This window comes from Apis cerana, linkage group LG1, assembly GCF_029169275.1.
Source record: "Apis cerana isolate GH-2021 linkage group LG1, AcerK_1.0, whole genome shotgun sequence".
In the NCBI taxonomy this organism is placed as follows: domain Eukaryota; kingdom Metazoa; phylum Arthropoda; class Insecta; order Hymenoptera; family Apidae; genus Apis; species Apis cerana.
In genome coordinates, this window is record NC_083852.1 from 24,904,334 (window position 1) to 24,917,825 (window position 13,492).

Sequence of the window (13,492 nt, forward strand, 5' to 3'; positions counted from 1 at the left end):
ATCTCGCGTTGTTAATTTCTTACGCTCTGTCGATCGTTACTTTCGCGCGGGGCGAAAGTAATTCATAAAATTCCGATTACCACTCGATGAATTTTTTTTCCTTTTTCGATAATTTATCCGTAACGATATCCTTCGATTTTTCGAAAAATTGTAAAAACAGTAAAAAGAAGCGAAAAAGAAGAAGAAGAAGAAGAAAAAAGAAACTCGTATCGATTATTGCACCATTAGCTCGCAACCGCATCCTACGTTTGAACGTGCACAGACCCGTATGCGTGAAAGCCTGGTGGGTTGTGTGGTTGTGTGGTTGATCCAGTTAAGCCAATCGAATTACTTTACAATCGTTCGTGTACGACCTCCTTCTCGGCGCTCAGTAAATCATGGAACTGCCGTGACGAACGTTCCCGTAACATTTATTCGTTCCTTCCTTCCTCGCCGCGTTGATGATCCCAGGATGCATTTAATCGAGGACCGCCCTCCTTTCGCGAAGCGGAACCGCACCACCAGACGCCGATTCCTCGTTTCGACGCGGTCGAAATTCACGGCCAAGAAGGGGTTCAAGGTGCACCGATGCCGCCAGGTGAGGCCCATTCTTTTCAAAACGTCCTAGAAAGCTAACTATTAATTTAAGAAACATTTGCTACAACCTTGATAGAATCTCGGAGAATCTTAACGATGCTAAGAATGTCAATCGATTTCTCGTATACCATTTACTTACGAAGATCATTTCGTACGAGATCAATTGCACAACGAGCGTTCGTCAGTCCGATTACGAAACGAAAGAGGAGGAGGAGGAGGAGGAGGAGGTTGGCAAGTGGGTTGGAACGGAGAGATAAATTGATAAGGACGGGAAGGAAGGATCGATTATCGGGATATATGGTTCAAGCCCTGTTCGCACAGGTGAAGAAAGACCACGAGACGGTAATAATGGCTGGTTCGAGACGAGCCATTCTCCATTGTTTCTTCGTCGAGAGTCGTAATCATCCTAGGCCTTTTTACATCTTTGACTTTAAGGGGAAAGTCTCGGGGACTGAGATTATACACGAACGAAAGTTCAAGTGTGAAAAGGACGGCTATTCGGGGAGAGAGACGGTTTACGAGGAGGAGTTACGAGGAGGAAAGAGGATTTCTCGCCGGTTCAATCAAGCGAGATCATCGTGGCTTTTGAGAGTGAAGATATCTATTGTCGGTGGATTCGTTATTCTTCTGGAACAAAAGGGTATCCGAATGTGTTCGGTCTCGTTTCAAAACTGAAAGCCTCGATATTTGTGCTCTTCATCCGATTAATATTAACTCTGAAGAAACCGAATCGTTGTACTAGGAAACTGGAAAAGAAGAAGAAAAAAAAAAAAGAAATGAAAAGAGTTACATCTAATCGTCAAAATCCTGGAATTGAAAATGAACGACAAATAATTTTTCGAAAATTTTTGGAACGAGAAAAGTAATATTCTTTTTCTTTCAAATATCTCGATTCGAATAATCTCTGTTGATCTTTCTTGGTTTTTTTTCGTTATATAATTTTGTTTATATAATCGGGTTAACTGTTTGAACGATTCGCCTTCAACTTGTGAGAAAAATCGCACAATGAATTTACATAATACCACCCTTTTCACGTATGATTCATTTTAAATCTTCTTTCATTTGAAACATCTTATATATCAACATCAATACAATGTTTAGAAATATTTTCCTCGTTAAATATTATTCTTAAATGAGATGTTTGATCTCCCTGTGCGATTGCAAAGGAGGTGTTCTTGTACAACATTTATGAATCGTTTGCTCGAGAAAAATTCGTACTGGTTTCTTCTTCGTTCTTGCGCCGTAGAGAGTCTCTTTGTTCGAGAATCCGCGATTTCGAGTCACAATCGTGGTGAAGGTTAATTGGATAAGATAGAATGGAATGCGTGGACGAGAATATAAACGGGTAAGCAAACATTTTTTTCATTGGAAACTTATAAAGTGAACATTTTCTAACTTTTAATGCTATAAAAATTTATTTTATATCGTTTATTTTTCACTTTATCATTAATTCGTGGAAAGCGTGTTTTATCGTCGAACAAATTCATTGAAAATTCTTATGAATGAATATAACAATTTCCATTGTTGTTTGAATATGAATAATTGTTTACATAAGAATATTCAAAGAGATCGCAATAAATTGCAATAATTGGCAAATATAAGGTACACAACTCGATACTTTCTATATTTTATACGAACGACTTCCTCTTTGGTTTTCAACAAATTTTTTTAACAATTCTTCTTCGAGCCATTTTTCATGAAATTTAATTGGCTGTGTTTTATTGCGCAGGGTTTGGCCTATTTAAATGACCACTATTAAAGAAATTTAACGTATCGTAAATCATAATGGTCATTAGTTTTCTGTTAAATCTTACATCATTCTTTTCCCTTGCGAACAACAACCAGCCTCTCACGCGCAAAATTGATGAATCAAGAAAATAAACGAATCGACGATTGATGCAGAAATAATTGCAACGACACCCTATTCATTTTTTCACCGCCCTCCCCGAAAATACTTATTTAAGATTTCTCGAATTTTAATTTAAACCTGGGAAGTGGTGCGAAAACGGTGATGCAAAACTAATAATAGTCGAAACGAATTAACTTTTCCGTATCCTATGGTATACGTATGCGAATACGAAGGTTGGAGCAAACTGGAAGAACGTCACGTTCCTGTCGTAAAGTTAACTCGATAACTCGAATGAACGACAAAACATCAACTTCGTCCCAATTTCTTTCGAGACGAACAAGTTTCCCGACTCTTTTTTCTTTTTTTTTTTTGCCTTGGGTCGTTTTCAGACGATATACGCGAAGATCCAGTTTCCAAGATGTTAATTCGTTATTGTTAGCTCGACGTTGTTTTATGCGTCACGATATATCGTAAAGATAAAAGATTATTATTATTGTCAAAAATTGTCAATACATCGATATTGTTATCCGAGATCACTATGACTCAGACCCAACCACGCTTACGAATAATAGTTTCACTTTCAGTTGTGGATCCGATTTCTTATAAAAATACGAGCCATTTCCATAATTTCCAATAATTCTTATTTAATGAGATATAATAATTTTCCTAGCGTTTCCGAGTCGATCCATTCGACAATTTTTCTTATAATAATCGCGATTAATGCTATATAGAAGAAGTGTGAATTTTCGTTTGAAATCCCAAAATGGATAAAACGGCAGCCAATGGACGAAATTGAGTCGAGATTGTTGACCGAAAAGGAACATAAAATATGGAATTCAAGAAATAATCCAACATATTCGATCAATTTCTAATAGGAGAAAATTGCGCGTACGATTCAAGTTCGTTCCACCAAAGCTTTCTTCGATGCGATTTTGCACGCGATACTCTGTGGGTCGTTGGCGATCGTTCGGCGACAATGGCCGCGACCAGTGTATTTCCGTTACCACGGCGCATCGTCTCGAGTTCTTCGCGTTTCCGCGCGCCACGCCGGAAATTACAGAATACTAATATTTGCTCGTCGTGTCGGCCGGATATTCTTATGCGGTTGCGGCCAACCTATGCCAGGATATTGTGTTTCAAACGGTCACCACGCTCTTTTGACACACGTCTGATTTCTTTAGGACAACTATTTTTTATGTATATGTATATATCTTTTGTCTAATCTTTTTTGTAATCGAGTTTTCTTCAATTTGAAACAATTATACTTGAACTGCGTTTCGAACACGCGGTTCCTTTAAAAAAAGTTTTAACGTGTAAACGTGATGCGTGGTATTTTACACGAGACCCTTCCACTGTTTGCATCGCGGTTGGGCGGCTATTATTACGCTGATACAATGGAATCGTAGCGGGTAATACCAATAGTTAGGTACTTTGTACGGTTTCTTGAAAATACGCTTACAACGAACATACATACATCGACAAAATAAACGCGTATATTATTACATCAATCTTTCTACGAGAACGAGAATAAAAATTACTCGATTAAGCGTCAAGGATTTTTATTAAGAAAAAAAAAAGAAAAAATCCATTTGTTTCTCATCTCTGTTTAAGAATCAAGAACACCTGAAGCCGCAGATCGTCCACGCACTTTCCAATGCAGAGTTGTACTGTTTGGCGCTGGCGAACATCTACTCGGATCCAAATTATCACAATCAGAATCATTGCGGCATCCTGCAGGCCCTCGCCAGAAAGGGTGTTTACCTTGCGGAGCCGAACAACACCCAACTCACCGAAACGATCCTCATTCAAAATTCGCCACTCAAGATGGTAAGAAAACGAAAAAGAGAAGGGAGAAACGTGAGGCAAAGGTTTGGAATCTCGATCGAATGGGTTGTCTGGTCTTTCAGTCCGCTCATATGGCTGTGATAGAGGGCCTGATGGTCTTGTACGCGAAGGAAGTGGTGACCGGGGACCGAGTGGTCTCCGCGATCCGCCGTTTCGACCCCCAGGCGGAAGTGGAGGTTCCGGGGGACCACGAGAAGGGCCTCCTCCTCTGGATCAGTCACGCGTCGCACGCGCTCATCGCCAAGATCCAGACGGAGGAGGGTGCCGGTGATAAAACGCGACTGCCAGAGCTGCCGGCTGCCAAGGATTTCCAATCGTTGTGCGACGGGGTGGGCCTGGCCGCGGTCGTCGCCTTCTACTGCCCGGGCGAGCTCAACTGGATGGACATCCGGGTGTCGAAGAGACCCTCGGTCGCGGACGCGCTGCACAATTTGTCGCTGGTCCACGCCTTTTGTAACAGATGCTTACCCTATTCCATTTTTCACATGCAACCCGAGGACGTGACGTACATGAGGGGGTAAGAGTTTCTTCTCTCTCCGCGAGAGAGAGATTATTTTTCCATTCCATTGTTCTCCGAGGAAACTTTCGATTAATTTGTAACGCTGAATGGAAGAAGGGCTTCTTGTTAAGTTTTTAATAGAAAGTCTGTGAAAGAAAGTCGTATCAGAAGCACCTCCATTCTTGCGTTCGATTTAATCTTACTGTGTTTTAAATGCGAAGTGAACGTTCTCCTGTATAAAATGTAAAAAGTTTAAACGAAAGTTTTTGAAAGTGAAAAATGTGTGTGCCAGGTCTATGAAGCAAAATTTAGTCGTTTTCCTGGCGGATATGTACAACGTGTTGGAGATCCATCCTGCGAAGTGTGTACGTTATCCGGGCGAGGAGAGGGCGATGCAGTTCTTAGATGGTACGTAAAATGGTATTGAAACGGCAGAATGGCGATTCCCGGTTAAAAAGCATTGGAGAGATTTGTTCGACACTATACCGAACGCAACTTCCTTTAATCAGGAAGGGCCGATGAATTTTGGTATCGGATTAAATGTGATTGGTGAAGGCTGCGTACATTCTGTATTGGACTTACCCGTTCTATAATTTATTTTATTATACTTTTTTTCCATGGAATCCCGTTTCTGTTGCGAGCAATCTACGGCATTTCTTTCTTTCCCAACATTTTTTTCTTCCTCTTCTGATATAACTTGAACGATTTTCCGCGAGAAAATTATTTAAATTCTGCAAGATCTTTCTCCTTTCACGGAACCAAGTAGAAGAATATTGCTCGCAGTTGGAACGGTGGTCACGCTTTTTATCAGTGTCAGTACACACACTCGTTCCCAGTCTCGAGACCCAGGTCCTTAGCAGCGACTAATAAACGCATCTTTCTTATTCTTACGGATATACACGTAATAATACGACGATCAATTGCAAAGAAAGTAAAAAAGAAAAAAAAAAGAAAAATGAAGAAAAAAAAGAAATAACAAAACAGCAGCGACGATCCTCCACACAGTAATTGTATCACTTAATGTTAAAACTGTAATATTTCTATATATTTCTATGGCGTAACCTTCTTGATGCTTGACAACAACGCTATCCTCGCCTTCTTCTTTCGTCAACTTCCGGTTGCCAATGAACGAATACGGTGCGGTGACGGGTGCAGCCTGCCCGCGCAATAGTCATGGCGTAGCTCATAAAAGAAGTCTGCCACAGTCTATAGCTCCGATACCTGATCTGAGAAGCAACCTCTCCGTATCCGCGCCAGGCTTCACAGGTACCCACACGTTACAAAACAAACCAAAAAATCATGAAACTAGGTGGTCTTCTCTTCTGCGAATTCGCGTTTTTTCGATGACTCATGATTCAAAACGAAAAAGATCGAATGCAATTGCGACAAATATATTCATATTTCCTATATACGAAAAGTGTCTTTGAGGTCTGTTGAGGAATCAACAGTTTGCCAAATTTGTCGTTTGTTCCTTAATGGTTTTTTTTTCTTTTCTCTCTCTCTCTCTTTTTTTTTTTTTTTTTTAATCATCTTGATTGATTTGATTCCTGTTTTTTCTGTTCTTTGATCTTTAAATTTACTACATTTTAAATGCGACGCATTTCCCTATTTCGTTTGATTGATTTTCCTATAACGATTTGAAAAGATAACGAAAACGATGTTCTCAATTTTTGTTTTTTTTTTTTTTTATACGTATAAATCTTTTTTCGAGAATCTCGCGATATCGTATCGATTTTTGTTCCGCGTATTTATTATCATCGCGATATTTGCATATTTTTTTTTCTTGAATTTATATTCTATACGTAAAAAAAAAAACAGGATATTATTCTACAACAAACGTGAAAGTAACGTTTCGATTCAGGAACAATCGAATAAAAAAAAAGAAATATCCATTCTTTTATCATCCGCAAAAGAATAATATCGGAAAGATGAAATTAAAAAAAAACAAAATATAGAAAAAGATTAAAGAACAACAACAACAACAATAATAATAATAATAATAAATAATGCGTTTTGCATTTAAAACGTGGGCAGATGTTTAGATTTAGCTGTGTAACAAAGCTCAAAATACTATTAGGCGCACTGCTTCTTTACTAACCATGTTACTTTGCGTATACGTATAATGCCATATGACATAACGATCCTTTAACCTTGTTGAAATGCATGCAAGATGTGTGTTTGCCCATTTTCGCGGTAATAAAGATAAAAGACATACCTATTTTCATTTTTGCTGTTCCGTTGCCGCTTTGCATTGACCGTTAGCTTTCCGTTCCTTTCGTTCTGCATGTCGCCTCCTCTTTGTCATATTGTGACATATTGATCGATTCAGGAAGAAATCTCGACGATTCATTAATATATCCATACTCCATATTGAGTTAGTATATTTGTTTTGCAAACGTACATTGTCTACGTTATTGCGTCTGTTTGGTATTTATTATGCGTCTATTTCTTTCCAACTTTTTTTTCCCCGTTTCTTCTCACTTCTTTTCTTTATCTTCTTTTTTTTGTTTTTATTCGTTTACGAATGGTTCGTTGTCGAATTGGTTTTTTTTTTTCCTTCCCTTTTGTTTTATTCTTGCGTGACACATCACCACCGACGAGTTAGAAACGAGTTACAGATTAGTTTTGTTATAGATCCAATTAACTTTTATTACCATCTGACGAGTGTATATTTTTCCAGTGTATGATAACATTAGCTTTTATTCCATAGACATATTAATTTTTTTTTTTTTTTTTTTGCGAAATTCGTGTGTCTTGAAATTTCTATGACAATTATAGATTGATTTGTTTCGTTGTGTAATCTCGTAGAAATAGAACTTTTAACTTTTAGCCAAAAATTCACAACGGTTCACAACGGATAGAAATTTCTCACATGAATTTTATTCGGTGTGTCATAATGCATAACTTTGAATTAATGTTTTCACACCGATTAAACTGATCCTTATGAATTTATTTATTATTCTACACGTCAGGAGTGATTATTGATTATAAATATTGATACTATTTTCTAGATACATAGGTAAACGATCGCTACAGCATTGAATTATTTTCTAGTTGCAAAAGCATCGTCATCTTCCTCCGTCAAGAAGTCTCAATCATTACAACAAACTGCCGAAAATTATTCTCACGACGACAGGTATGTGTTTCTTTCTCATGTTTCTCTCTTTCTCTTTCTCTCTCCTACACGATTCCTTGTTAATTGATCGACGATTAAAGAAATTGGTTAAAAAAAAGGAAAACAAGAATCTCCAACACTTTCTATAATTCGTTTATTCGAATCATTTAACTTTAAAGATGACCAAAATAAGAATTCGTTTCGTATCAATTTATATAATAATAATTTCGATTTGAACGCATTTGGAACAAAAAGAATAGAATAGAATAATCCGATTCATTCTCCTTGAGAATTATTTTTTTTTTTTTCTCATCGAGGATAGGATCGTTTTACACGCTATAACGTGTTCCACAACGATCGAAAAAACCGTAAATAGAAGCAATGAAAAGCAAGATTTTTTTTTTTACCTTACTATTGTAGTAGGATATGGGTCAATTCCGAAGCATATAATCAGCGTATTGCCGCATTCACATGAGTTAATCGCACATCCATTACGCTTCTCATTCTTTACTATTATTTCCTACACCTCTGACTCACATCATTTCTCACAGACGAGCGGGGAGCGAAGAAAGTTTCGTAGTCCATCGCGGCAAAGGCATTCCTACGTTAAGCTCCGTGGCGGACGAGAAATCCGTAACTAGAGCGGACGCCGCTGGTCGGCCGAGCAACTGGGAAGAGCAGAGGAGGAGCTCGTACGCTGGCCGACGATCCAGGCGTAACAGCGTTTCGGACGACTCTCAGTTGACGATAGAGAACTTTGGCGGATCCCAGGTGAGAGCGAAACGTCTAACGCGGAATCGAAACAAAGAAAAGAGCGAAAAGAGGCGAACCGATCGAATGATCGAGTGATTCCCCTGCGCAGGATAATTTACACAACTTCGGTAGAAATCCAGACAAGGAGGTTGGGGCGCACATCGGTAAAAGGAGTACCACGGAACCGACATTACCGGCGAGATCGAGCGTTCAGGACGTGTACGGCAGCGGGGTGCAGCACATTTTGTCGGATAACGGATACGACAAGGAAGAGCCGCCGAGATTGAGAAGGCAAACGTCCAACTCCAGCTTGGACAACGTCGCGCTCAAGCAAATTTTACATTCCAGTGAGAACGTTAATTCGGAGGGTGACACGTCCAAATTGGCCAGCTTCGCGAATCTGAGCAGGCAAAGCTCGGAGAAAGGGATCAACTTGACGTACACGGAGCAGGATCGAGATGACAACAAATCGACTCTGTCCGGGAAGAAGTTTGGCCAGACGAACGGAAATGGGAACGGCGAGAAGAAGACTACGTTCGCCACTTTACCGAATACGACCACGTGGCAACAGCAGAGCAATCAGCAATCCCAACAGGTGGAACAACATTCTGTTGGTACGTTATTTGTCGCTCAAGTTATATCGATGATTGTTTTGGTATTTCGATGATACAAATGATGTAATCATACCGGCAGATGAAAACGGTGGTAACACCATTATGGCCTCGCAACTGAATAACATTAGATTGAAGCTAGAGGAGAAACGTCGGCACATAGAGAACGAAAAGAGGAGGATGGAGGTTGTGATGTCGAAACAGCGTCAAAAAGTTGGCAAGGCTGCGTTCCTGCAAGCTGTCACGAAGGTAAAATTCGTGATTACGCTCGAAAAAAAGAACGATGGCGATCATATCGCGTCATATTTTCCATTTTTGAACCTCATTATCGAGATTCAGCCAGATCATTTTCATGGCCTCTTTAATGATTTGTTTCATTTATTGGCGGAGTATATAAATGTTTTTAAAGAATAAATCTTTTTAAAGGAACGAAACAGAACATTGAATATAGCCATGAGGTATTTAGCCACGGGTGTTTAGTATAGAGCAATGCATAATTAATAATTAATAATTGTATCGAAAATTGAACAGTTTCTTTTTCTTCTGCAGAAAGAAGTTATTTTTAGATTCACGAGCAATTCGATATTTATTGTTTATATTATTGCCTATATCGTTTTATTTTATTTCATATCTGGCTGTATTATTATATTCGATTATTTTAAAGTAGCGTGCAAGTGAGTTTGCAAAAATAATGTTTTTATTTCAGGTAAATGCCGCATATTTTTTCGATATTTGTTCATCTTTTTCTTTCGTAACATAATTATATATATATATACATATATATATATACATACATATATATTTTTATATATATATATTATCATTAGCTTTTAAAATAATGAATCTTTGTGTGTAGTTTGCAAATGTGATATAATCTTGATGCCTATTACGGTTAATGCAGATAATCTTTATTGCCAGTTATATTATTATATTATTGTAATTTGTAATTGTTTTTCTTTCTCATCTTTCAGCTGTACTTGGTGGTAAGTGCATGCTGACATGATCAAGTTTTATTGTTACAGAGATACAGAATTGAACGTAGACTACACACTTTGTACAATATAGACTATCAATTCCTTGGATGCCATTCTCGTTTTCCGCTTTATATACTCTGTGTTAATAAAGAAAGATCTCTAAACAATTACTGTGAATATATTAAATAACTGTTTAAATTAATATGGTGACGGTATGCATGCTTTATATTAGTAATTAGTAACCGAGCAAGTCAAATTGATTTATTCTTTATTTATTGATAATAATAAGTTTAGGAAAAATAAAAGAATTTATTAGAATAAATTAAATTATAACGATTGTAGTTCTTAGTAAAAATATGAAGAATGATAATAAAAATGCTATATTCCCTTTCCAAATTTTTCAAATAATCGGATAAAGAAGTATTTATTTTAGTTGAAAAAGATTAGATATTACGAAAGTTCTATTATATTTTTTTAAAAGAATTACTAAGTCGTATAAATAGTGAAGAAAGCCATTGGCAATGAAGTATTTGCAAGTATTTGAATTGGCTTTGGCATTTAGTGCTTGAATGTAACGTATACTTGGCCGTGAAGAAGTCCGACCATGGTGTGGTGATTGATGACATATTGGACTCGGTATATGCGGACTCCAAGTACTTAACAAGGCACGGTGCTTGGGCTGGTTGCAGGGTAAGGTTAAATCTCCCTCTTCATCAACGTCTGGGGGGGACAGTCCGGCTGAAATTGGTCCCCCCACTTCTGTAACCTCCGGATCTTCGGGGGAGACCCCGACAAGTGTTTCCGAGACGACCCCTGTAACCCAACAACCCTCTCAAGAAAAACCACAGAGACCCTTCTCGCTCAAGGTACGATATTTTACAACAATGTTCCTGTAGATGAACATTTGAGAAAGAAATATTTGCTGATTTGTCTAGCAATTTACATACATAGCTTATGTATGGCTTCTAGACATTTGTTAACTTCTTTTTTACCTTTGCTTTTATATTGTTAAAGTTTATATGGTTACTTATTTTTAATTCTTAATATATGAAATATATAAAGAGCAATAATAATAAATGCCTTGATGTATTGCAAGTAAGATAGAAATTGTGCTTTCTTTTCTTTCGATCAGAAAATCATTTCAGTTGAATCTTTTCTTTTTTTTTTTTTTTTTTTTTAATAATGAATGATTCTTATGCTTCTTGTTGCTTACATTTAGTCATAGAGGAAAACGAAACAGTCCCAATGCATTCTGTGGTCTTTGATCAAATTTGCTACTGTGTTCCCATATTTTAATGCAATCTTGTACAATATCGCTCTCGGAACGCATGGTGGTACAGTACTAAACACTCTCTGGACAAAAATCTATAGAGATATGTTTGGGATTTTATTTAAAATTATTATTTGTGGTGGCGGTTTTTTACACTTGTGTTCTAAACATATTTTAATACAAGAACATTAACAACAAAACCAAACTTATACTGTAATACATATGTAATCTGTATGTATGAGAATATATTTTGAATTGGATTGATCTATTGTTATATATGTATATCTTTACCTGAATGAATAGCTAAATGTAGACATTGGTCTGTGTTTATTGTAATTTAATCTATCAATTTAAAGGAAAATCGTATTTAATGACAAGTTTAGTATAATTATAAAGAAATAAGATTCGTATATTGATTCTAAATTTTAGGTCAACATCATGGATCTGTAATTTAAATAATCATTAAAAAATAATATGCTATTATTTATATGCATTGATCTCCTATTTATCTGTACATCTACAAGTAGATTAAGTATTTATAACACAAATGTTTAAAATTTTATTATAAATTTATCATTAATTATTAAAAATAATATTAAAAAGTAAAGATAATCAAAAATAATTCAATGTACCTGTAGGTGTACATTAGATTAAATACATTAGATTAAAATTATCAGTGAACATTTTCTTGACAATTCTGTACAATCATTCAATATTTATACTGATGACTATAGGAAATTAGTGAAGATGTTCGAGATGTTGAACATAAATGGTTGGAACATGACGGAAATGCGCCATTTATTGAAACAAGACGTACTCCAGATATTGAGAACATGGATATTGAACAGTATCATCAGTCCATATCACAGTCAGTATCCATTTATATTTCATGATATATAAAAATTTAATTTTTCAAAGTTTATTGAATGGACTTTAATTTTTCTATAGAATGAATAACAGTCTTAGTGAAATTCAAGCTGACATACAACGTTTAGCAAATCAGCAAAATCAAATACAACAACAACATCTAATGACCCAACACCAGCAACAAATGCAACAACAACTTCAGCAATTGCAAAGTCTTAGTCAGCAACATATGCAAGTATGTACTATTTTTGAATTTCTTATATTTGTTTTATTGTAATGTAACATTTATTTTTGTCTTTTCCTTTATTGTTTAGAATTTCGGAATGGCACCTATAAATCCATTAACATCGAAATTACAAGATACTCAACAATCCCAATTCTATTTACATGATCAACCTCAATTACAAAGACGAATGTGGGGTCAACCACCTCCAACACAAAGTTTAGCAAATGAAATGGCTGCTGTGGGTTATCAACAATCAATAGATCCTCGATATGGTACTCAACCAACAGGTATGTGTATTTTAATAAATTAGTATTTAATCATTGTTGATTTGATCATTAATAATTAATAAATTCATATATATATATATAATGTTATAATTTTAATATAAATGTATTAAAATTTTTTTTAGCTTACCAACAAGATTTGCGTTTATATCAAGATACACGGAATTGGGGAACACTCCCACCTCAACCGAAAGGATTTGTTTTGCATGATAATCAAGAACCAAGGTATCTTAATGGTGGAGATCATAGTCTTTGTAATAATCAAATGAGCCATTCTGGTTCTACATATCCATCATCTGCATCTATCTTCAATCAAACACCACCATCTTCTGCTAGTCCACAACATCGTAATGCTGTGAGTATAATAATTTTTATTTATTTTATTTGGTCATAGAAAGCAAAAGAAAAAAGAAATTTATTTTTTTAATTATTATTTAAATCCTAATTTTATTTATAAAAATAATATAAAAATATGATTCATTTATTTATATTTATTTATACATTCATTAATTTATGAAATTTTATTTTTTAAATAAATTATTTTAAGTAAAATTCATATTTTAAACATAAAAAAAAATAAAAATAAAAAGAAACGTGTGTATATGTATATATTTTGATAATAC

At 36.0% G+C, this 13,492-nt stretch overlaps 1 protein-coding gene across 31 annotated transcripts in view; it reads left to right on the plus strand.

The window, feature by feature from the left end:
- LOC108002108 (patronin) overlaps nt 1-13,492 on the plus strand; it is a 63,991-nt gene that overhangs the window by 43,520 nt on the left and 6,979 nt on the right. For 18 of the 31 annotated variants that reach the window (XM_017063578.3, XM_062087077.1, XM_017063583.3 and 15 more), the window contains exons 3-15: nt 4,037-4,252; nt 4,333-4,787; nt 5,062-5,177; nt 5,925-6,035; nt 7,824-7,905; nt 8,436-8,655; nt 8,747-9,251; nt 9,331-9,497; nt 10,912-11,088; nt 12,227-12,360; nt 12,441-12,594; nt 12,674-12,872; nt 12,995-13,224. In XM_017063578.3, coding sequence (XP_016919067.1) covers nt 4,037-4,252; nt 4,333-4,787; nt 5,062-5,177; nt 5,925-6,035; nt 7,824-7,905; nt 8,436-8,655; nt 8,747-9,251; nt 9,331-9,497; nt 10,912-11,088; nt 12,227-12,360; nt 12,441-12,594; nt 12,674-12,872; nt 12,995-13,224 — 2,766 coding nt within the window. Of the gene's footprint in view, nt 1-161; nt 578-4,036; nt 4,253-4,332; nt 4,788-5,061; nt 5,178-5,924; nt 6,036-7,823; nt 7,906-8,435; nt 8,656-8,746; nt 9,252-9,330; nt 9,498-10,911; nt 11,089-12,226; nt 12,361-12,440; nt 12,595-12,673; nt 12,873-12,994; nt 13,225-13,492 lie in introns of those variants that run through there. The other 13 variants (XM_062087083.1, XM_017063577.3, XM_062087080.1 and 10 more) reach the window with 8 other exon arrangements.